A 26008-nucleotide genomic window follows, 5' to 3' on the forward strand; every position below is an offset into this window, starting at 1 on the left:
AGTTATACCCTGGGGGTATATAAGGTTTTTTATAGAAGGCGGTGTCGTAAAAACTTCAAAAAGACTCATTTGATTGGAAATTCAAAGGGCTAGTGCCCTTTTTAATAGACGAAAATTATTGGACGGTAACTAACCCCCCTCACACGCCCACTTTTTCCACATACACATCCACTAAAAATTTTTAGACAGCCATTTTATTAAACATAGTTTTAAGTTCTGGAAATTAGGTCTTTGAGGATGACAACTCCCTCACAGGGCAAGGGTTGTAAGTTATGCCCTGGGGGCATATAAGGTTTTGTATAGAAAACATTGTTGTATAAACTTCAGAGAGGGCTCATTTGATTGATAATTGAAAGTTCTAGTTCACTTTTTAAGCGTCAAAAAATGTGGGAGGGTAACCAGCTTCCCCCCCCCCTAAACCCTATTTTCCCAAATGCATCCAATAAAAATTTTAAGACAGCTATTTTGTTAAAAATAGTTCAAAGATCATATAACAAATCTTCCGGTGTTGACACAACCCCCCCAGGGCCCGGGGCAGCCGTTGTAAGTTATGACCTGGGGACATATATGGGTCTTATGGAAAGGATGCTCGTATAAACTTCAGAGAGGGCTCATTTGATTGGATATTGAAAGTTCGAGCTCACTTTTTAATAGTAAAAAGAGATCCGAAAGAAGCTATCCCCCCCCCAAAAAAAAAACTTCTTTTTCAAAACCCATCTGATGAAAATTTTGACATCTTGTTAAAAAAAACAGTTCAAAGGTCGGATAAGAAAAACTCCGGTCCCAATGCAACCCCCCAGGGCCCGGGAGAAGGCGTTCTAAGTTATACCCTAAAGGCGTGTATGGTTCTTATGAAAGGGATGCTCGTATTAACTCCATAGAGGGGTCATTTGATTGGAAATTGAAAGTTGTAGTTTAATTTTCAAGACTAAAAAGATTCAAACCAGCTCCCCCCTCCATGCTCTTTTTTCCCCAACCGTGTCAGCTACATATGGTAATAGCACCTCATGGTAGGGGATGGTTCAAAAACTATATACAAAAAACGCCCCCCAGAGCCCGTGGGGACAGGAGTTATAAGTGTTATCATGGGAGCGTCTATAGTATTTGTAAAAGGGATGTCCGTATGAAATTCAGAAAGGGCTCATTTTATTGGAAATTGAAAGTTCTAGTTGAATTTTCAAGAGTCAAAAGATATGCGAGGGCAACTAGTCCTCCCCCCCCCACATCCTTTTTTCCCCAAGCCCATCCGATAAAACTTTTATAATAGCGATTTCATTAAAAATAGTTCAAAGGTCAGATAAGAAAAATTCCTTTGTCGACGGAAACCGCCAGGGCCCGGAGACAGGCGTTATGAGTAATGCTCTAGGGTCATATATAGTTCTTATGGAAGGGATACTCGTATAAACTTTGGAGAGGGCTCATTTGATTTGAAATTGAAAGTTCTAGTTCACTTTTAAAGAGTCAAAAGAGACCGAAGATTAATCTAGTCCTCCCACGCCCTTTTTTTCCCCAAACCCATACGATAAATTTTTGAAACAACCATTTTGTTAAAAATAGTTCAAACATCAGATAATAAAACTCCGAGGTTGACACAAACCCATTTTTTTACTTGGATATTGTTACTTTGATACCAGTTTTGTTACTTTGATGAATATTTGATTTATTTTTTTTTAAGTTTGACTTTGAAATGAGGAATTTTTAAAAACTTAGCTAAAGTAAAATTTTTAAAAACTTAAAAGTAAAGGCCCATTTTAAACTTAAGCTCAGAAGATAGAAGTACCGGTTAAAATTCAAACTCAAAACGACCAGAAATTACTATTAAAGAATAAATGAAACCCAAAACGAACAGAAATTAAACAAACAATCATAGCATAAACATACAAAAAGTAATGATATATATGAATAAATAGATCTTAAAGCGAGTAATGCTTAGATTAAATATGAATACCAAGCTTAAAACGAAAAAAAAAAATTTCCTATTGAAGTATAAATGAAACTAAAAACGAACAGAAATTAAATAAACAATCAATGCAAACAAACATAAATAATATAAATATAAACAAACATAAATTAATAAATAAATCTTAAAACGAGTGAAACTTACATTGAATATGCAAATCAAGCTTGAAACGAACAAAAATCACCACAAACATGAGCTTGGGTATGACCTCCTTCTCTGACTGTAAAAGTCTAAAACCTACTGCGTCATTGGCACTTTATTGAAAACTATACGGGTCTTTAACAGTCTTGGAAAGTATAAACAACATCAAACTGAATATTAGATGTATAATGATATTAATAGTTGAAAGATCCATCAGTTCAAGAATTTATTTCACTGTAATTGTATTTTTGTTTTCAATACTGTAAGAACTGGAAAAGAAAATATTTGTAATATAATCCGTTTTCAGTTAAGCGCCAATGACTCAGTCAAGCGCCAAAGGCTTTTGGTTTTTATCAAACAGTTCGTGGTAACGAACTGTAAGTAAGGAACGACCCGGCTCAATGGTAACCGAAACTCTAGAAAACGGGATTTTGATACAAATAGATACATCAAAAGAATTAGATTTTAATGCTGATTTCAAATATATAATTTTCATCACGTTTAGTACTACCGATCAAAAGTTACGCGCCTGAGAATATTTGGCTGATTTTCGAAAAAAGGGGGAAATACCCCCTAAAAGTTATAGAACCTTAATGAAAATCACACCATCATGTTCAGCGTATCAGAGAACCATACTGTAGAGGTTTCAAGCTGTAGAGGTTGTTTTTTTGTTGTTTTTTTTTGTTTTTTTGTTGTTTTTTTTCTTTTTCACAGGGGTGATCGTATCGACCCAGTGGTCCTAGAATATCGTGGGAGGGCTTATTGGAACGGAAATTAAAAGTTCTAGTGCCCTTTTTAAGTGACCAAAAAATGGAGGGCAACTAGGCCCCCTCCCACACTCATTTTTTCCCAAAGTCATCCGATCAAAATTTTGAGATAGTCATTTTGTTCAGCATGGTCGAAAATATTATAAATATGTCTTTTAGGATGACTTAATCCTTCAAAGCCTCCAGGGGGAGGGCTGAAAGTTATGAAGTTTAGCCAATGTTAACATATAGTATTGGTTATTGGGAAGTATACAGACGTTTTAAGAGGGAATTTTTTCTGGTAGTGGGGGTGGGGGTGGGTCAGGGGTTATGTGGGAGGATCTTTTCATGAAGGAAGTTTTCATGGGGGAAGGGTCATTACTATGAAGGGGGCGCCGGATTTCCCATCATTATTTAAAAAAAAATCAGAAATTAAATATAGAAAAACAAGTTTTTCAACTGAAAGTAAGGAACAACATCAAAACTTAAAACGAATAAAAAATACTAGTTATATGATTGGGTTCACATTCTAGTCAATGCCTCGCTCTTTAAGCCAAAGATTTTTTAGTACTGTCATAAGAGCTATTTATTCTAATTAACGGCCTTTGTGATTAAGGGGTCATTTTTAAAGAATTGGAACAAAATTTTGTTTACTTATTCAATGACGGTGAACCAAAATAAAAGCTGCATTAACTAAAAAACGATCAGAAATTAAATAAAAAAAACAAGTTTTTTAAACTGAAAGTAAGGAGCGACATTAAAACTTAAAACGAGCAAAAATTATTCCGTATATGAAAGGGGCTGTCTCCTCCCCATCGCATAGCTCTTTACGCTAAAGTTTGACTCTGTCTCAAAACTGTATTTGTTAAAAAAATAACAAGCTTTAGTGTAAAGAGAAAGGCTTTGAGGAGGGGACAGCCCCTTCCATATACGGAATAATTTCTGTTCGTTTTAAGTTTTAATGTCGCTCCTTACTTTCAGTTTAAAAAACTTGTTTTTTTTTTATTTAATTTACAGTTAGGAAAGGAGGCAGTATCCAAACAATTGTTTGTAGGGAAACAATATTCGTCTTTAACAACTTTAAAAAGAGCTAATAATATAAACTGAATATTTGATGTATAATGATATTAATTGCTGAAAGCTCATCAGTTCAAAATGTTACTATAATTTTAATGTTTATTTTCAATGTTAAGTACAAATAAAATATTCGTCATAAAATTGGTGTTCAGTAATTGGTTTTCAGTAAAATTAATAACAGGAAAAGATATGTATAGCAGCATATGGCAGAAACCTTGCAGACGTGACAAATATCGAAACCTGGATGAGGTGAACTTAGAAAAGAATTCAATCAGTAGGTCTTACATGTATTATGAAAAGGATTTTTGAGGAGGCACAACTAAGTTTTAGAGCCAATAAAGTCTTGGGCCAAGACTATTATAATTTCCTCTATCAGTTTGAAACTCTCTTTATTCATGTGTGTAAAATATGGCGGCCGGCGTTTAACCCCCTCCCCCCGTGGAAAATAAGGCTTTCCAAATTTGAGAATTTTATTTTAAGTTTTTTTTCCTTAGGGGGAAGACATTTTGGTACTTGTGTATTATCCTCCACTCACTCATGTTTGCGCTGTGAAAACAAGAATTTTTTTCTGACTTCCAAACTGTCCAAATACTTTACCCCCCCCCCTCTTATGGGCAAATATATAGCCCAAATTATACTTTCCCATCTATTCTGCCACTTGTCTTCGTCTTGTCTTGCCCTAAGCTGAAAGAAACTAACGAAGAAATCATTTGTTCTCGAGTTGTACACAGCGTGAACTTGAGCAAGTGGCGCATAATACACAAGTACCAAAATTCCTTCCCCCTACGGAAAATAAAAAACAAAACTCAAATAAAATTCTCAAATTTAGAAAGCCTCATTTTCCACGGGGGTATTTTCCACGGTGGGGAGGGGGTTGTATTTTCAACGGGGAGTATTTTCCACGAAGAATGGGCATTTTCTAGGGGTTATTTTCCATGGGGGAGGTATTTTCCGCAGGGTTAACGCCTAGAGCCGTTTGTCCGACTCGCAAAAACGTAAAAAAAAATCAATATAAACAGATTTTTGACACGTTTTTTAGTTTCTTTTGTAGCCCCCCACCCCACCCCAAAAAAAATCCTGGATACGACCCTGATTCCAAGGGAAAGGTTGCGTCAGTCTCATTAACATTGCTAATACTATAATAATCAAATGCTATCAGGGACAATCAGAACCTTCGTTATTCAACAACTGCTCAACGCAAATCTCAGCGTTTTTTTTTTGTTTTTTTTTTCCAAATATTTTTTAAATCTTAAAACCAGAGGGAATATTTTATCGTTGACTAATCCAACAACAAAAAATAATAGTACTATAATGACACCAAAGATTCCCTAAAAACTTTTTAAACTTTGACTTTATTTAACATAATAAACAAAAATATAAACCGTTACAAATATTAATCACTATTCTGGGAAAAAAACGACTAATACGTAGCGATTACCTACATAATCGTTCCTGAAACATCCTAAAATATTAATTTTTTAAATACCTTCTACTAAACGAAAATATTAATTCATATTAATACTGACTGATTAAAGACGAAATAAAACTCTTGCTTTTTAAACGAGTAAAAAAAAACACTTATGTATGGAATAATTTACGGTACTTCCCCGCTGTTCAATTCTTGTTATTTCCTTTAATTTCATGCAAGCTAAAAAGCTTGGAGGCAAATTTCAGAATAGATTCGAGCGTTGTGCATCGAAAAAACTAGATATAGGCACGTATTCGGTTAAGAAGTTGTGCAATTTCATCTTCATGGGGCAAAGTTAATAGAAATAGTACTGGAATAGCGTATAGGCTACTGAAAGTAAACACTAGAGGTTCCCGAAGGCAGGGACGACCGCAGACGGGGGGGGGGACTATTCAAATTATCCCCCCCCCCCTTTGTGATAAAAGGAAATATAATGGCTCCTAACCCAAAAAAAAAAATCCTGCCAATCACACGGTTTCCAGTAAAGATCTGGTATTTCTGGAATTGTCAAAAGTCAAATTCCCTTTTGGCACCCTATGAGTTTTAAAAAGAAAGGGTAGGCTACTTGTCTGTTAAAAGGAACGCACTCAATAAGTGAAGTTGGGTTAATTCTAATAAAATATACCAAAATATGATGATGATGTAACACTTTAGAAACAAAATTATGGTAGGGTAACTTAGTAGTTTGAAATATAATATCCGACAAACTAAATATAACGTTATTTTGGACACTTCTTTATTGCAAGCGCGGTTTTGAAATAGCACCTTGAAAATGATATTTTCAAAACTTTGAAATGTAACTCAGTTTTGACATCAAATAAATGAATAATTTTGGCATGAGGTATTTTATCTCTAAAATAGATTCTATCTTATTTACCACAGAAAGATTATTCTTGCAAATTTGTATCCTCCAGTCCAAATCAAAGGCGCAGAATCAATGGTGCCTGCATGATTTAAATTTTAGGACTCACATATATATATATATATATATATATATATATATATATATATATATATATATATATATATATATATATATATATATATATATATATATATATATATATATATATATATATATATATATATATATATATATATATATATATATATATATATTTATATATATGTATATGTTTATATATATATATATATATATATATATATATATATATATATATATATATATATATATATATATATATATATATAATTTTCATTCGTTTTGAGTTTTAAAATTGTACGTTAGTTTTAGTTGAAAAAAACTTTCTTCTTTATTCAATTTCTGATCGTTTTTCAAATAATGCTGATAAATCTGGCTCACCTCCCCAGAAAAAACTGGGTGATGTCCCCAATCACCCAAAAACTCATGGGAAACTTCTCTGTGAGAAGTTCCTTCCATGTAAAATACACCCCATCCCCGTAAAATTCCCTCCGGATAATTTCACCCTCGCGGAAAATACCCCCCTTAAAATTTCTTGTGGACGATTCAGCCTGAAAAATTCTCCTTGACATACCTTGATTTGAAAAGACTTCAATTTCGAATCGTCTTTTCGATCATTCAGGAAATCCCTCCTTTCGTGGAAATTTTTTCCGGAAATCCAAACCCGCTGAAAATTTCCCCCGGAACATCTGCAAAATTGAGCTGGCAAAGAGAAAGTAAGACAAATAAAAAGAATTTCGTATAGAAATTATGTCAAATCTCCCCGGTGTGAAAATTTCCCCTGGAAAGTTTGCCCCCTGGAAATTTGCATCCCCATGAAAATTCACCCCGGGCACAAAATCCCCCGCCCCTAAATGTCCCGTACACTTCCTAATAACAAATGCTATACGCAAGCAAAAGACAAATTTCATAACTTACAGCCCTTTCCCCATGGGCTATGTGGGGTCATGTTATCCCTAAAGGCATAGTCAATGTATTTATCAACTATGTTGAACATAATGGCTATCTAAAAATTTTGATCGGACGACTCCGGGGGAAAAGATGCATGGGAGGGGGTCAGTTGCCAAATCTTTTTGGCCACTTAAAAAGGGCACCAAAACTTTCAATTTCCGTTCGAATGCACCCTCTTTCCCGATCTTTAAGGACGATTAGTTTGATACGATCACCCCTGGGGAAACAACAAAGAAACAAACAAATAAAACACGCATCCGTGTCCTTTCTTCTGACAAAAAATGCAAAATTCCACATTTTTGTATATAGGAGCTTGAAGCTTCTCCAGGATGGTTCCCTAATGCTCCAATAGCGAGTGCATAATATATTCTGCAGGTCAGATAGCCAGGAATTCTACCGGTCCCAGATATTACGACAATGTTTATATTTTGAGGAGAAACGCCCCTGTTTCCTTGACCAGGTGAAATATGGATGACACAATCTTGTTTCTGAATTAGAAAAAACATACATTTCCCCTAAAACCCTTCATTTCCATTTGAAAACCTATGATTTCCCCTAAAAGCCTTCATTTCCATTTAAAAACCTATGATTCCCCTAAAAACATACATATCCCCTAAAAACCTACATTTCCATTTAAAAACCTAAGATTCTTCTTAAAACCTATATTAGCTTAATATTCCTCGATATATCAAGCGACCATTTTGTTTTGTCTCGATTTACACCCATTTTGTATAAGGAGAACCGTTATAGAGCCTAGACGTCTATTGTTTTCTATCAGAAGTCCTGGAAATCCAGTCCCCCTAGCTTATTCCCTGTTTATCCTTCCCTTGTCCAAGGGCCACTAAACCCACATACAATGCCCTTGTCCCAAAGGGCACTATAAATAGAAGCCCCATGCAATGCCTTTATGTCCAGGGCACTAACAATAGAAGATAGAACGGGAATTTAGCAACAATCTTACATAACGTTTTGAAAGTGACAAAAAAGACATTCGCTTTCTCTAAAAAGCGAATATGTCTCAATATCAAGAAGTAAGTCTGTTATCTATATTACTATTAGAACTTTTGCTAATCGAAACTAAGCCTCCTTTTCTATATCCCCTCCATACATTAAGTTGACCATATTCATTTTTTGGCAGATATTATTCCCTACATGAAATTAGCATTTAAAAGCCTATTTCCCCTCCCCCCTTCAGTGATAAATTTATCTACACAAAAAATAATTTTGCCCCCACGGTTTTAACCCTATAATTCGAAAAACCTGTATGTTCTGAACGTGAGTGTTATTTCTAGCAGCATTTCAGCGGAAAAGGTCTTTTTGCTTTTGTCCGCAAAACTGATAAGATATTTTTCCCATAATAAATTTTTTTGATTTGCGAGAACAGAGGACATACTTTTATATTCAAAATGTGATTGCTTCCCTTTTGAATAGTCAGTGTTTATTTAGGAGGAGGAGGGTGGAGATTGTGCGTAAGTTAAAGGGGCGCTTCTAACAACAGCAAACTAAGGTGAAACAAACTGTTTCTTCGCGTGAAATGTAACCTATTAATGAAAGGGGACGGATTCATTAAGCAAAGAATAATGTGTCCACCTCCACCTAGTTGCAACCCCGAAGTTTAGTGATTGTCAGGTTTATGTCTCTTAAATTCTAGTTTGGCTACTTTTTCGCTTTCTTAGAAAGAGGTTAGGGGAATGAGACTGAGTAATGTATTTTGAGGCCAGGATTTTATCACTCTTTAGACGATTAATACCGTAATTTTAGAAGCTTAAGATACCTCCATAGAAAGCTGGAGAGGGGGAGAGTTTCTGGCAATGATAAAGAATGGGGGACGTCTTTAAACATTTATAGCAGAAAAAATTTAATTGAGGGATTAAAAAATACTATGGTTTCTAGAAGGGAGCGAGTTAGAATCCTCCAGAGGGTACACGCGGGGAGGGGGGGGCTATTTCTAACCATATATTTCCAATAAATAGTGTTTTTCCTCCATGAAAATTTAAAATTTTGGTGTCTTTTTTTAGGATTTTCCAGAATTGCCACCCATAATAAATCTTTTGATTTGCGAAAACAGACGAAATATTTTTTATTCAAAATGTGATTGCTTCCCTTTTGAAGTCAGTGTTTGTTTGGGAGGTGGGTGGAGATTGTGCGTAAGTTAAAGGGGCGCTTCTAACAACAGCACACTAAGGTGAAACAAACTGCTTCTGTACGTGAAAATTAACTTACTAATGAAAGGGGACTGATTCATTAAGCAAAGAAAATGTATCCACCTCCCCCTAGTTGTAACTCCGAAGTTTAGTGACCGTAGGGTTTAATTCTCGCATATTCCAGTTTAGCTACTTTTTTACTTTCCTGGGAAGGGGTTAGGGGAATGAGACTGAGTAATGTATTTTGAGGTCGGGATTTTATTACTCTTTAGACGATTAATAGCCTATTTTTTACAACTTGAGATACCTGCATATAAAGCTGGAGAAGGGCAAGGTTTCTGGCAATGAAAAAGAATGGGGGACGTCTTTAAACGTTTATAGCAGAAAAAAATTTAATTGGGAAAAAAACTATGGTTTCTAGAAGGGAGCGAGTTAGACTCTTCAAGAGGCGACACAGGGAGGGGGCTATTCCTAACCATACATTTCCAATAAATAATGTTTTTGTTTCGTGAAAAGCTAAAATTTTGTTTTCTTATTTAGGATTTTCCAGAATTAGACTCTTCATACAGAAACTCTTGTTGTAGCCATTCTTTGTCAGGATTTCGCTTTTAGGATTTTCCAGAATTAGACTCTTCATACAGGAACTCTTGTTGTAGCCATTCTTTGTCAGGATTTCGCTTGAATGCACCTGTCGAATCAGCAGCCACTGTATCTTCAGAGAGCTGATTCCACAAGTTTGTTACTCGCTGTCTAAAGAAATTACTTCTTTCTCGGATTGAGGAGCGTTTCTTGAAGATTTTCTAGGAACGCCCTCAAATAACGTTCTAGGGAGGGGGGCAAGGAGACAAGGGAGAATATTTTTGGAAATAATTTTGTGGGTCATAGTCATGTCACCATGTTTCCTCCGGTATATGAGAATAGGAAGCTTCAAGTGACGTAAACGCTCTCGTATGGTATTTGTTTGAGGCCTTCGACCATTTCGGTTCCTCTTCGTAGTACTCTTTCTAGTATTTCTTTGTCCTTCTTGAAATAGGGTGACGCCAGGGACATTCAAACCTCTAGGCGCGGGCAAACTAGTGCCTTGTAGAGCTTCATAAACACACTTGGGTTCTGCTGGAGACAGTTCTTTCGATCATTCCGAGAGATTGGAGGGCAGACAACGATACAGATTTGGCATGGGTGCTGAGCTTAGTTGACGATCAACAATGACTCCAAGATGTCTTTCTTCAGAGACTGCAAAAGGGGAATTACCCTTGGAGATGGTATTACTGATATGTATTATTATTGCCGAAGTGGATTACGTGGTATTTATCTGCATTGAAAGAGAGCAGCCATGTATCACCCAAGTCCTGAGGAGGTTCGAGAGAAGATTGGGTTGAAGTCTCGCCCCAAGAATGGTCTCCTGGGAACACCGCTTAAAACAATTGTAGACGAGGAGAAATGAGGGACATCTGGAGATTCATAAACTCTTACAACTTGTGTTCTTTCTGAAAGGAAACTCCGTATCCACTGGACAATAACATCATCAACAGCTGCTGCTTTTAGTTAAATAATGAGGAATTCATGACAAACCCTATCAAATGCTTTGGAGAGGTCCAGGAGCGCCATGTTGACAGGAAAATCTTTATCCAACAATGATGCAACATACTCATATGTCTGTATTAGATTAGTATCAAAGGATCTTGAAGATCTGAAGTCATGTTGAGTGGAAGTGAGAATGTTGTTAATTTCAAAGTGCCAAATTAGAGCTCTGTTGACAAATGTCTTGAGCACCTTTACAACTGCAGAGTTGATGCTGATGGGACAGTAATTTTCTGCAATATCTTTGGGCCTTTTTTGTGGATTGGTATGATATAGGATATGTTTCAATCTGACAGTAGTTCTCAATTTTTTAGGGACAGTTAGCAGAGTCTACTACACAGAACAGAACTGAGAACATTTCGGCAGTCCTTGAGGAGCCTTGGGTGTATCCCATCTGATCCTTTGGATTTGTTAACATCAAGTCTATCTAAGACCATTTCTTCAGTAATTGACAATTTTGGCATTGGACATTAAATTTGATGGTGCTGCAGGGGTAGTTGGACAAGATGGGATGGTGAAAACAGAGGCAAACTGGGTATTCAATACGCTTAGACTTATCTACCAGCGATGAGGGGGTTACGCCATTATGTTTGAGGTCAGGAATGGGTGACGGTTAGGATTTTTTTGCCTTGATATCTGTGGCAAGCTTCTCGTCATGTTCAGACTTCAGTTTCCTAGCTACATTGGAGGCGCGGTTCCAAGCCTTTGCGTACCTCTGCCAGTTTCCCTCTGTTTTCTCCTTGTTGTAACTTTTCCAGGCTCTGGCTTTCCTTTTAATTATTCTCTTTACATCCTTTGTGAGGAATGGAAGTGTTCTCAGTAGATGACACGGGACTGCTTTTTCTCAAATTGATAGGAGGGTTTTGTTAACATTTGTCCATGATATGTTGATATCAGAAATGATTAGTTCTGATCAATTTACTGAGGTACTTGATAATACAATATGAGCATTGATAATATGAAACTTGGGTTATATATTTGCACGTTAAGGTGGGGGGGGGGGAGGGTAATATATAGTGAGGCTGCATGCAAAATGTGAGCTATTATTCTTCTGCATATTATGAAGTAAGAATGACTAACCTAACTTCGCTTCTTGGGTGTTGTCAGTATAATATGCAAGTAGGCTACCTATATTTAAAATCAGCATAATAATCCAATTCTTTTGATGTATCTATTGATATTAAAATTCTGTTTTTTGGAGTTTCGGTTACTATTGGGCCGAGTCCCTCCTTACTGACAGTTCGTTACCACGAACTGTTTGATAAAGCGATTTACCCAAAAAACGTCCTTCTATATAAACCCATGTTCAATAGATACATTTCCCAACTTCCTACAGGAGGCTGCGTGACACCATTCAAAATCATATGATAGCCAATTTGGCTACATTGTAAAAATAACCGTTTCGCATCGGGTTTTTTTATGTGCTGTTTAGACTGCGCAAAAGGCCCAATAACTTTCCTATGTCATGTTATTGCGTCATTTTGGTTTGTTTTGTTTTTTTACACCTGTCACCTTGACTGAGAAAAAATTCAATTATTTATCAATAATGTTTGTGTAGATTGCCCAATCTACAGCGTAGACCAGAAAATGAAGAGAGCGAAAGCCAGACAGACAGACGGAAACTTTTTAAACAGTATCTAGGAGTATTGGGAGGTGAGGTGACTATAGGTACGAACACAGAAGAAACATTCAGTACTATTTTAGGCCTCCCCATATTTTTCATTTTAATGCATCTTTTGATAGAAGGGGGTTGAGAATCATAACCCCCCCCCAAAAAAGTACCAGGTACGGTCTGATCGTCATTGGTCCCTAAATAGCCTCTCTTCCGAACTGCCCTTCAATTACACATCCATACATTACACAGTCTAAAAAGACATTACAAATTTACCCTGGATCTAAGACCTACTCATTATAAAGAGCCCCATTAGAATTCTATTTGGGTAAATTACCAAAACTTTGGCACATTTTTAGGAGTTAGGGAAATCGTTGAAGCTGAATCCTGTCTAAACTTAAGAAATCTGTCAGACAAGAAAAAGCATTGCGATGCACGTTGTTACTGCCACAACACCACAAAAATCTTGAACGTCAAAAGTTCTAATTTCTAGAAGAATCTTTTACAAAGAAAATACATAGGCTAGCATAGTTTCCCCACTTTCCCCGTGCGCAGAAATTTTAGGGTTACAAAATTTCAAATAAGTAATCTAAAGGACATAATCATTTTGTGATTCTTGAAATTTCATTTAATCAAAATAAAGAAGAGGGCATTAGTAATTTATTAATTAATTAATAGAATAAATAAAAATAGTCAATCAGTCATATTTAGATAATAATAATTAAACAATTAAATTATTTAAGTAATAATTAAAAAACAAATAAAAATAAACTATTAAATAATAAATTAAACATAATTTTGTTAATAAATGAAAATTTGACCTGCAAATTTTGTGGGGGAAGGGGGGCGCTAATCAAGATTTTGCCCCGGACGCAAGAGAGGCCAGAGTCACCACTGGACTACTGGCCTTCCCAAACACCACCAAAAAATGATAATGATATAACCTAAATACTCGCTTGGCTACTGTTGACTGTCTTGACTTGGTATTTCGATGTAGGGCTAGCCTATCTATTCCCCCCCACCCCTTTATTGAAGAGCATTTCTTGGTAGTGTAAAGATGTCCAACGTCATTTCCCCATTCCGAGAACCCCGCCAGCCAATTCCAGTCGGCTTGAGCAGGCAACGTTCTTCCCTAAAAATGGAGGGAAGAGGCACCCATTACTCGACAGCCATCCACGGTAGGCGACATTTAATCCTCAAAACCAATACTGTTAAGAGTACTTCTTTCTCCCACCTGGGATTGCTCCTCTATAGAGGATCAATCCCAGGATCCCTCTATGGACCCCTCTATAGGGATCTTTTCTTGTGCCACAGTCGGTGCTTCATATGTCCACTGGGATCAACTGCCGGGCATGACTTGGCCGCCATCACTGGCTTCAGTCCATCCAATCTCGACAGAGTACTCCACAGATATACTGTACCAGATCAGACACTAAGCAGGACTTATTTTTTTATGCTTAAATTTTCCACCTCTCCTTAGCTTTATCGTAAATTTAAAAAAAAAAAAACTGGATAACCCCATGCTCCCTTGGAGACAAATCAATCTACCCTGCTGGAGAATACGATTAGTAAAATTTAAAAGAATTAACTATAAAGAAAAGCATTAACACAAATCTTACCTCTTTATCGAACAATTCATTATCTGAATCTGAATCAAATATCGAGCGGTAGCTACCACCGAACCGAGATACATTCGGTATATTTAGACTAGTTTTGGGGAAACTATTCGCCAGACCTACATGATCGCTAGAATTATCCATTAGTGACTGTCTGTCATAAACGACAGTTTCTTTAGAAATGCTTAAACAACTGCAACTTCTCATTATAGTTACGTGGACGCTGGGTACTCTCACTAATAATTTGTCACCAACCCTTCTACCGCTACCTCTTAAACGGCTGGATACCCAAACTGCAATCCGACGATACAAAGACTTTTCTCCTAAAAAAAGAAATAAAAATAACATACAGGGACTCCGTTCATTTCATCATTGGCCCGATGACGGGGAGACGTGGCAGTTCATACATTTTACAACTCCTCAGAAGACTTAAAAAGATCCAAGACGCGTAAAGTTTGTAATATTCTCTATGAAACAGCCTTCACTCTCTTCTGCAAGGTTAACTTATTTAACTTTATGTACTTCAATTTTTACAGTGACTTAGTATAAGCGTGACAGCAAATCACGGAGCTTCAAATAAAGAGGACAACTGAGAAAGAAGGTAGTTCGATAAAAGGAGAATATAAACAAAAAGAAAAAAAGCAGCAACAACTACTGTACTACTAAATCAGAAAGAAAGTTTGCAATGCTACTTAACTTCAAATATACGAGATCAAATATACAAATATTCTCGTATATCATCTGATCTATTTTTAAGGTAAATTCTTATTTAGCCAAAAATGTGTAATATGTGATTAAACTGGTATAAAATTCTTCTCACAGTTTCAGCTAGATTTTGTTTTCTCCTGACAGCTGAGGAAGTTAAGCCTTACCGACTTAATTTACGATAAGAGCCGTACAAATTAACATTGAGCCGAAAATGGGCTCGGGAGCATAAAGCGGGGAGTGGGGTGGACGATGTCAAATATACAAAAACTGCATTCTTAACATAAAATCTGATTTGGTAATTTTTAGGAAGTCCCCCAAAAAAACTGTAGTTCACAGTCTCAGGGCAGGTATGTCTAAAAAGCAAATTCGACAGAAGAGATGTGATGTAAAAATTGTAAGTTTGTAGTGAATTGAGAAGATGACGGGCAACGAATAGGTCTTTAGCTTGGGACCATGCCTGACACACAAGCGAGTAGGAAATTTCCCTTGGAGTCTTCCGATTTTTCTTAGCAGTGCTTTTTTTTAGTGACTGGAGGGACTAAGTCTCCTGACCATAGCTTAAATAATACCCTTTGAATTTGAGTCAAAGTCAAAATCGTGCCAACATTATTTGGACAAAGGGACACCCGTTCTCCAAGAATGTCCCAAAAATCTTCCTTAAATTTAGCCGAAATCCTTAAAATGTGCAAAAATCTTATTTAAATATAAAAAAGAACTTTTTATGCGTATCAGACCCCTTCCCTTTGAAAAAAGGTCTTAGGACCCCTCTCCTCACTCAAAGAAAGTTATCATCTCTGTCATGTTTTAGGATCGAGGTTCTGTGCATCTATGAGCACAGTTGTGTTATGAGACGGAAATATAATAAAAAGGCATTATATTGGTATGCTAGCCTGGCGTTGAAAATTCCATACCAAATAAAGAACCTAGCCAATTGACCTATTGACTCACCTATTGACCTAGCCAATTGACTCACAACAGAACATCTATTTTTAGATAATTATAGCATAAAGATACCATAAATTAGTAAAATGTGGCAAAAAATGCGAACACTTATAGCAAGGGTTTTTTTTTTCTTTGACATCAGTGAGGAACAAGTTTGGTCAATCCCCGCGGCTTTCATTCTAAATTCCAAGAAGATTAGGGTTCATCTAAGTTATCTGGCAGCTACTTTTTTATCTGCTTCCAGAAAAAAAAAACAGTCAAGATGATTTTTCTCCACTGACAAATTTTTCCTGTAAACCCAGTTTACGAAAATTTAATACAAAGGGAGTCAAGTAGCCTAGTACTCTGTCATTTTTAACCAAATTCCTTTGGCCGTATAAGCGAAAATCATGTTAATAGACAGGCAAAAATAATCACCAGGGATAGAATTCTTGCCCAATCTAATTTGTGGATAGTCATTTAAAGCACAAGATGGCTAGCCCCCCCCTCCCATTGCACTTCCTTGCTGAAAGGCCATGAAACGGCAACTAGCAGTTTGGGCTTCAAGGGTCTAGTGCCGTATACTTTACCATTTACAAAGTAATTGCATATGGACATACTGTCGTTGGGAAGTTTTATCACATTTGAATAATCACAATTGAATCGTGATAGATTTTCTAAGAGAAAAAGTAATCGCAATGAAATCGTATTTGTCTGTATCTTGTAATTACCCTGTCAATCACGCTAAATGAAAACAATCAAGCTTGAGAATCTTGTCAATTCAGACCAAACTAACACTCGTGTCCTTGCTTCCTGAAATAATTCAATACATACACTATTATTTGAAAAGCCTTCAGAAGTATGGTAGCATTCAGATTATTATGGTTCCAGCAATAGCTGCATTTTCACGAGGAGCGAACCACGCGCGGCCCCTAAAGGTAACCTAAAGTCTAAAATCGCGTTCTGGAAGTCTGGAGAGAAAAATTTATTAATTAAAGCTGATTGAAGAATGGAAACTATTATTCAGTTTTATCTTTGCACTAAAAAATTATGATGGAAACAAATTTTCCAGAAATTAAAAAAAAGAGCTTGAAACCCAACTGAAATGACTATTAACAGGCCGCAGGTTTTGACGTCACATAGTCTACTTCACTTGAGAGTTCTAAAAGATGAAGATCATTGATTTACCATTCAATGTTGCTTTCAAGCATAATAATGGCTCAATTCCTTTTAGAACCTTTCTTGCGGCAGTAAATTTTCCAAGTTCTCAATTGTTGCTTTGTACCTCTCAAAAGAAATACCTCTTTTTAATGCTGGGTGTATTCCGAGACTATAGAATACTTCATATTAAAATGTCGCCTTGATCAGAGGAAAAGCAATTTCTTGTCTAGGAAGGGGACCTGAAATTAGTGATATGCCAAAGTCAGATTTTTTATTCCTCCGATAAAAATGAAATTTTAATAGAATATATCCTCTAGTAGGGAAATATCGACTCTCATCCCGAAAAATGGTTTCGGAGACATCAGGCAAAACTAATAAGGGGTCAGCAACTTCTAGGTGAATGTACTATAGTTTTTACCCAATATCCCCCACCCATCATATTTGTTTTTGACACAATTGTAGCTTACGGGCTGTCTCGTATTCGAATTTAAGCCCTATGGCCATTCTTGTTCGTCCATGCCACCAGTTACCTCTTTTTTCCTCCATAATATTGGAGATCCATATTGCATGACGTCGACCTTGTCCATATTGTGAAATATAGCATTTGATTTGCCATTTCAACACTCTTTTTAAATAAAACACTCATTGCAGTCAAAAATTCCGTTTAGAACCCTTAAAGGGACTCAGAAACTGTATCTATCTTTTACCATCTCTGGAGAGGGACTTTTTATCTGATCCAGCTGGATTTTTAATACAATGTAGTCTCAAGTCTAAGAAAATATAGAATCAAAAGTAAAATTTCAGGTATATCCTGAAATCCGTAGAGGACAAGAAATAGAGATAAAGCAGGAATACGGAGCTTCAATGCCTAGAATTTTCATAAACTTTTAAGAGAAATCAAAGCAGAATACTTTGCGAAGGTTTCAAATGAGGAGCCTCAGGCCTCTGTGGCATGAGGCTCGACTTAGTTTGGTGAGTTCGCCCACAGTTTAAAAATGCCCCAAATCCGCCAGTCTTATCTTATAAGCAACTAAACAATTCAATAAGAAATAAATTATGCACAAAAGAACAAATCAGAGCAACTAACGTCACGAACTGGAATTGTAAATTTGTTGAGCCCCTCTTGGCCCCTGAATGGCCAAAAAGGACTGACGAAAGTAGCTAAAGCCACAGCTTCAATAAACTTTTGTAAAGCAACGTATTTGTACTAGACCAAGTCCGAAACCCCGCACAAACGGTAAGAAATACTTGTGTATTTGAACGGTTAATTTCAATATTTATACAAGTGTTGTAGTATATTAGAACATTCAAAAAAGCTTCAATTTTCTGGAGAATCGCCATGCTAAATTTGTTCTAGCCCCCGTCGCCCAAATAATTTATTCAGATTTAACCCCCCCCCCCATATCGTCACCACACTGAAAATACTACTGCTGTTCGGACAATTTCATTGAATAAACCAACGATAAACGCTGTTTCAAACGGTTCAAAATTTTTGCCTAGACAATACAATTGATTTTTCGCCTAGACGATAAGCTCGATTTATTTTTTCACCGGGATTTCCCCGCTATGTTTTCTTCTTGCCCAGGGTAATAGATTATAGCCTTACATTGACAGTTTTCTAGGGGCTTTCTCTTTCCCTGTTCAAGCAGAGCTTCCCTCGATATATGTGTAAAATTGTCACACAGAGCTATTTAAACGGACAGAATAGATGGTTGTATCGTTGAGTCTTATCCACACTTTGAAAACGAGACAAGCATTTTCAAGTAAAAATAAAGAGTGATATTAGAAACTTGAAACGAACAGAAATTATGCTAAGTTGATGAGGGGCTGCCGAATTAGAGGGCCAAGGCACAGGATGTTTTTTCTACAGTTGAAAAAAGTTTGGAAGAATAGGAAGAGAAGTCAGCGAACAAAAATTAGAATATTGCAATCTACAGTGTGGCCAGTGGTAAAGTATAGTTCTGAAGCCTGTGCGCTCCAAAAAACGAAGAAGGATTTCCTAGATGTTTTCCAGAGAAATTACCTACAGATTGTTTTGGGTACCCGACTGACTGACCGTATCTCAAACAGTAAGCTGACGAAAATTACGGTTGAATCCCGCTTTCTTGAACTATAATGAGAGAAAGGGTGGACATGGCTAGGACACGCTCTGTGGATGACAGATGATAGATTGCCAAAGATTGGCCTTGTCTGCCAATCGTCTAGGGCCAAACGAAAAGCAGGTCGTCCCTGAATGGGGACGACCTGCTTTGGTCGTTTGGTCGAATGGGGTGAAAGGACGTTGTAAGGAAAGATTTAGGGGAAACGGGTACTTCCTGGGAGGGTGTAAAGGTTCACGTCGAAAACCAAGGTAAATCAGAACACACTATGTGTATTCAGGTTATCAAAACATAGCATCTGCAAAATCGCTGGAAAAGGTTTAAGGTCGGAGATTAAAATTTTAGGAATTGCTAAGAGGAACCATTGGACTTCAAATTGTGATTTAGGGAGGGGCCAGATCGGGTAAAAATTATTTGTCTTCATCCGCCTAAAAATGTTTGCACTATATGAGAATCTATTCACGGTTAAGCAGCGAGGTTGAGGTTATGACCAGAGGGTCATTTGTGCTTTAACAAAAACAAAATATATTTTGAACAGTTCCTCTTTGCAACTAAAACATTCAAAAATCATAAATCAAACTAGTCAAAAATAGGTAATTTATATTCGTTTTAAGTTTCACTTGACTATTCACGGTTACTTTTGTTCGTTTTAGATTTCTTTTATCCATTCCATATTATTTTCTGATAATTTGTAATTTGGTGTTATTATTCATTTGAGTTTTGCTAGTTCCAGGTTTCATTTATTCATTCATATTAATTTAAATACAAGCTCAAATAGGGACAAATCCTGTTATCCCTATTTTTTGTGAATTATCACTGTCTATTAAAAGGATTTATCCATATTTGACTTTTATTTTATCGTCAAGAAAAGCCAGTGGGATATTCGAAATTATCTACGTTCATATTAATTTATGTATCGTTCAGAGTTTGACTAATTACATGGTTTTATTTCTGCGCCCTTTAGGTTTTACTAATGGCTCTTTGCTTTGCTTTGAAAAACTTTTCTTGTTCTGAATTAATTATTTAAAAAGACCACTGGAGCTTTAATGTTCCATTTGAATAACCTCCTCTTTATATTCTTCGACCGCTGGTTCGATACAATCACTCCTGGCGAAAAAAAGAACAAAGATACAAATAAAAACGCAAAGGTTCCCAATTTTCATGGAAAAGAGAAAAAAAAAATGTTGTATGTTTGCATATAGGAGCTTGAAACCTCCAGTAACGCAAATTATCTGGTTTAGTTTTTATAAAGACTGCCCCTCTTTTTGGGGTAGTTTTCTCTCTTTTTTGAAATTTTGCAATTTTCATATACTAATAAATTTTGATAAGTAACTTTACAGTAATTAAATTTTACACATTTAGAATCATCGTAAAAAACTGATTTCTTTGTATTTAAATATTTTTATTAACATTTCAGTAGTTTCAATTGCTGTTGACGAGAGTCGTCCTTTACTTGCAGTTTGTTACCATGAAATGTAACAAAAAGAAAAACTGGGTCTACAGTCTACTTGAAACATTATAGCCTAGTAAAAATCAAAGGAAGTGCAGTGAGCTATGTTTTATTTAGTTTTGAAAGGAGGAAAGGGGGAAAACATCCCCCTCAAATACTTTTCCATCGACCATTCACAAATCATATTTGATTCCAGCTGCGTTCAACTTTTCTGTCATGTTTAGTAAATTAAGAACAGTTTCTTATGATATCATAGACTCCTTCTGGGACCACATCCTGAGAACCCCGAGTATACACTTTCCCGCCCATTACTGTTAATAAAATTTCTCAGAATCTTTATCTTTTTTTCACAAAAATTACGATGATGTCAACCTTATTTATACAAAATCTAGTTTGAAAGTAGAACAGGCTTTTTAGTTCTGTTTAAGAATGACGAATCTCTTTTTTTACGCCATTTCCAATGTTTTTACTTATTAAAGGACAACATATTGCGTCTTATCAAATTATTTGTGACACGATATGTAACAGTTTCTTCATGGGGGCTCAACTACTAAATTGTAGGCGTTACATAAATACTCTTATTTTTAAGTTAACGTGCAATTTTCATTAAAATAGCCGTTGTTTTTTTTTTTGTTTTTTTTTAGAGACCAATGACGACAATAGAAGTATACAAAGTTGGCCAAGGGGGAATATGTATATGAGTAGTCTATACCAAGTTGGCCTAATATTCCAAATCAAGCTTATTTTTAAATTAAATTACTTTTTTTTTCTTTAGGTCATTGGCAGATACTGAATGAGTTGTTCTGTTGCCCTGTATGGTAACTATGTTTAAACAATGAACATTTTACATATATATAAAAAAAAACATTAAAGGCAATACAGGTTTTGTGTCCAATATATCACCTTGTTTGAAGATCTTCAAAGCTTGTTATAGCCTAACTCAGTTCTATGTTTAACACATCAAAAGGCCGTTTCTGAGGCTCTACTACTCCCATCTTTCTGTAACTACAGTCTTGTATGGCTGCGTGTAAAACTAGCTGTAATCTTCTTTGCTAATGACCGTATTCAAACCTAAGCAGCAAGAGTCCTGCTTAGTGCTGGTCCAAAACTTGCAAAATTTCGTAGCATAAAATATGATTTTTTATCAGATCCCTACCTCAAGTACATCGCTACATTTTAAATTTTCAATCACAATGCAAATCCTCTACCGAAACGTGACTACGATATTTGAAAAGAGCATAAATTAATGAATCTAAGTGCACTACTTTTATTATATAAGTATGTTTCCTTTAAAAGTGGTCATGCACAGCCTAGCCTAGAAGTTTACCCACAATATCAACATCAACCTTTATCAAGTTTGTAAAGAGCCTTTGATGCTTGTCTATTGTATAAAACACACTAGAGAAGTGAAGTTTGGTAAATGCTAATGAAATAAAACAAACTTATGATGAAAATAAAATAGTTTAGAAACAAATTTGGGCTAGACTACATATTTGCACATTAGGAAGGGGGGGGGGGTTAGGCATAGCATATATTAAATACGTAACCTAGCCTAACCTAGGTATCTTTTTTCCCCAAAAACCCCAAAAAACTAAAGTCTAAATAGCCTATTGTAAATGTAATGAGAAACAAATTTGCAGTGTTTGCAACTAAATTATCTGTTGAAAGAACCTGTTTGACTAGTTTCTTTTATCATCTATCTTGCATGTCTTGTAGCTAATAGAACAGTAGGCCTACCAGTGGAGGATCCAGAGGGGGGCGAGGGAGGTGCCCCCTCCTACCGTAGTCACAAGTAGTGTAATTTACTTAAATAACTCAAGTTTGCGTTAATTAAACTTGCTCCTAACACAAGTTTATTGGATCAACCTATTTTGCCCCCCCAAATGTTTCTCAGATCAACCTATTTTGCCCCCCCCCCACTCTAAAAAAAATCCTGGATCTGCCCCTGAACAGGACCAGAAAAATACAATCTTATATTAGCCTACTAAAACTGCTAATATTTACACTTTTTTATGCTCACAATTTGGGTGAGCATAATGGAATTGAAAATTCATCCTCATTTCCCCTCTAATGCTCTCATTTAGCCTTGAGCTATGCAGAAAAAGTATCATAATAATTAATGAAAGCTGACTCAAAAATAGATAAGAATGGAAAAAAAAACAAGAAATTATGGTAAAGTTCTACCAAATCATATTATTGAGTTAGGACAAAAGTGAATACACCATTTGATGCCTTTTTTATTCTGATTACGAATATAATAATCATTTCTATCAGAAATGAATTTCAGCCCCCCCCCCCCTATATATGCCAATTCAGGGTTAGGGTAGGTTAGGTATATATAGGGGGAGGGGGGGCTGAAATTCATTTCCGATAGAAATGATTATTAGGCCTATATTCGTAATCAGCATAAAAAAAGGCATCAAATGGTGTATTCAGTTTATTTCTAACTCAATAATATGATTTGGTAGAACTTTACCCGAATTATAATTCATTGATTCTTGCTGCACATTATAAAGTAAGAATTGTTTTATTTTTTTTATAATACTTTCTTTATACAGGCTATGACGATAAGAGACCATTGAAGGGGGGACTGGGGATGAATTGTCAAAAACGCAAACCAAACTGGCCTAGGCTATAAAAATGAGCATAGGCTAAGCTAGAATTACCAATCTGAAAAACATCTCTCTTTTTGTTCCTAGTGTGTCTCTTTTTGGAGCTGCTATTCTTAGCCTTTACCCAAAATACCCCAAAACTGGGGAAAATATCGAGAAGATGTTGCAGTCTAGCACTAAGATTTTTTTAGTCTTGCATCCATAATAACAAAAAGTAAAAAAGGCTTAGTCTATTGCTTAGCTCTGTAAGACTTGTATTTGCTGATATCAAAAAAATATATAATTACTTTTATCCAGTTTTCCTTTTGTCATAAACACTCATAAAATAATCCTTTATAATTGCAAAACATTTTAACGGATTATTGCAATAAATACAGAAACGTCTTATTCCAGTAAAAGAAAACCTATGACTAAACATTCTATCTTGACAGTTGTAATGAATATCTCAAAGATATGACAAAAATGGCCGCCAACGCGCCTAAGCTTTTATATTGCCATCTATTCTACATAAAACGAATCGAAGTTGTTGCTAACATTCCATCAGCTTGTTGAGAAAAAAAAAATTCTGTTTCGAAACTATTACGGAAGGAGGTGAGGATATAAGTAATAACGCCACTGTCCAAAATCAGAAAACACTGATCAGAATTTTAACATTATCGTTTTTGGCACTGTTTTGCCAGTTTTTCAGCTGTTGTGCTTTTGATTTTGTTTTGGTTTTATGACACCGAAATGCGAATTCGGCCCTTCGGGGCTTGTGACACGAAGTTTTGAAATAAATATCTTATCACGCGTTCTGCGAATGAAGGCTGACAGATCGCTAAAGATCGTGCTTGTCGGCCAACCGTCTAGGACTGAGTGAAAAGCAGGTCGTCCCTGAATTGGGCGTAAGGAAAGATTTAAGGGAAATGGGAACTTCTTGGGAGGGTGTAAATAGTGAGGCTTTGAATAGATTGATATAGAGGGGGAGCGCGCATAGCTGTGTTGGCTTCAGGCTGCTTGGTGATACAGTGAGTTGTTTACAGTAGTAGTAGTAGTTTTAGCGTGTGTTGAGGGGGGTGTTAAAAAAAGGTGTTGTGGGCATACTGTAATCTAAGGGTATTAAGGTAAAGCTGTCAGGGAGTGTTTTGGGGGTTGTTGAACTAAATCAAAACACTATGAGCATGTAGACCATCAAATGGGTGTATCAGCGATACCACTTTTGCTGCTTCTTATTCTACCACTACTGCTTCACAACTGCTACTATTGAACGAAATCAAAATAGATTAAGTTCATCCTGATTTTCAAGATATCCTGGCGGGAATTAGGTATAGAATAGGATATAAAGTGTAAACTTTTACGGAAAGTTCATGTTACTTTAAACCTAAATCAAATGCACTATACGTATGATGGCTGTCATTAAGACGTCTGACTATTACTATTAAAAAAGTGCAAGTGTGCCGAAGTTGACAAAATAGCAGAGATACAATATTTAAAAAAAGGGTATTAAGTTTTATTTTTCTGGTAAACTTGAGTAGGTGTAAAAATAAATCAAGGGATACTTATGTTTGTCCAGATTTTCAAAAGGGTGTATTGTTGAAATTGTTAACACATTTTGTCGAACATATAAATAATAAGTCAAAATATGGATTCTTATGGGAAAAATGAAAAGATGTAATATGGTATTTTCTTTACTATTGAAAAAACTATGACAATAAAAAACAAAACAGAAAGTATGATTTGGTTATTTATTGTAATTTCTGTATAATTTCTGTTCGAGGGGGCATTGAAACGAATCAAAAGACACTATTTTCATCCAGGTTGTTAAAAAGGCAAAAGTGAAATCATTCAGGATTGGATAGGGCATTAATTTTGAACTTTCAGGGAATTTTGAGAAGGATATAAAACTAAACCAAAAACCATTATCTGTATCCAGGGTGTCAGAATGATATCTTCTCCACGCAATACCTAGCAAGTGCTCACTTCAAAGTCACCAATAAAAGTGTTCAAAGAGTCAGAAATAAAGGGAGCTGAATGATTCATCTTGTATGTATTTATCCTCTAATTCCATTTTAATGCACATGTAATCTTTTGAACATACTCCCAGGGGGATTGTTTTGAGTACTTATATTATCCATAAGTTACTATTGAATCAAATCCTTAGTTCTTGAACCATCCCAAACCGCGATTTCAAATCAAATGGAAATTTTACAGTAATTTTATTGAATGCAGTCAGAGACATAGCTTAGATCTCCTTATAAAACGTAAGGATTTCAACTAAAATCCGATATTCTAAAATTTTAGCTGGAAACCTGAAAAACTGGAGGAATATTCATTATATTAACCAATGATAAAACTTCAGCAATCATTAATGAACGGAAATTAATTAAGAACACTTTTCAAAGAGAAGTAAAGAACCATATTAAAAATTAAGATGAACAAAAATAAAATCCTATGATAAAATTGAAAATTAAATTACACTGCTAAAATACATAGACTATAGTTTTCGATAAAACGTGAATGACACAATGGATTTTAGAAGGTTTTCGGTTAGGAGAGAGTGGGGGAGGAGTCAAAGTCATGTTTGTAGCAAATTTTGTTCGTTTTAATGTTGAATTGAGTATTCGTTTTAACTTTTACTCATTTTAGAATTCATTATACATCAATATCAGTACCTATTAACTTTATATTTGATATGATTATTTATTTCAATTTCTCTTTGTTTTGGGTTTCAATTATTCTTTAACTGTAATTGCTGGTCGTTTTAAATTCTAATAATTATATAACTTAATTTATGATCATCTTAATACGGCTTAATACGGCTTGAGTTTTAATGGGGTCT

The 26008-nt window shown here is 35.7% G+C and overlaps 1 protein-coding gene across 1 annotated transcript in view; it reads right to left on the bottom strand.

Moving 5' to 3' along the window:
• pico (ras-associated and pleckstrin homology domains-containing protein pico) overlaps positions 1-23613 on the bottom strand; it is a 196825-nt gene extending 173212 nt beyond the window's left edge. The window contains exons 1-2 of the mRNA XM_089096227.1: positions 23478-23613; positions 14243-14562 (exon numbers count right to left, since the gene is read on the bottom strand). Of these exons, the coding sequence (XP_088952353.1) occupies positions 14243-14562; positions 23478-23502 (345 nt within the window). The 5' untranslated portion in view covers positions 23503-23613. The remainder of the gene's footprint in view (positions 1-14242; positions 14563-23477) is intronic.
• Positions 23614-26008: the final 2395 nt, after the last annotated feature.

The sequence above is a fragment of the Artemia sp. Qi Xiang Cuo genome, chromosome 10, assembly GCF_049724085.1.
Source record: "Artemia sp. Qi Xiang Cuo chromosome 10, ASM4972408v1, whole genome shotgun sequence".
Lineage (NCBI taxonomy): Eukaryota > Metazoa > Arthropoda > Branchiopoda > Anostraca > Artemiidae > Artemia > Artemia sp. Qi Xiang Cuo.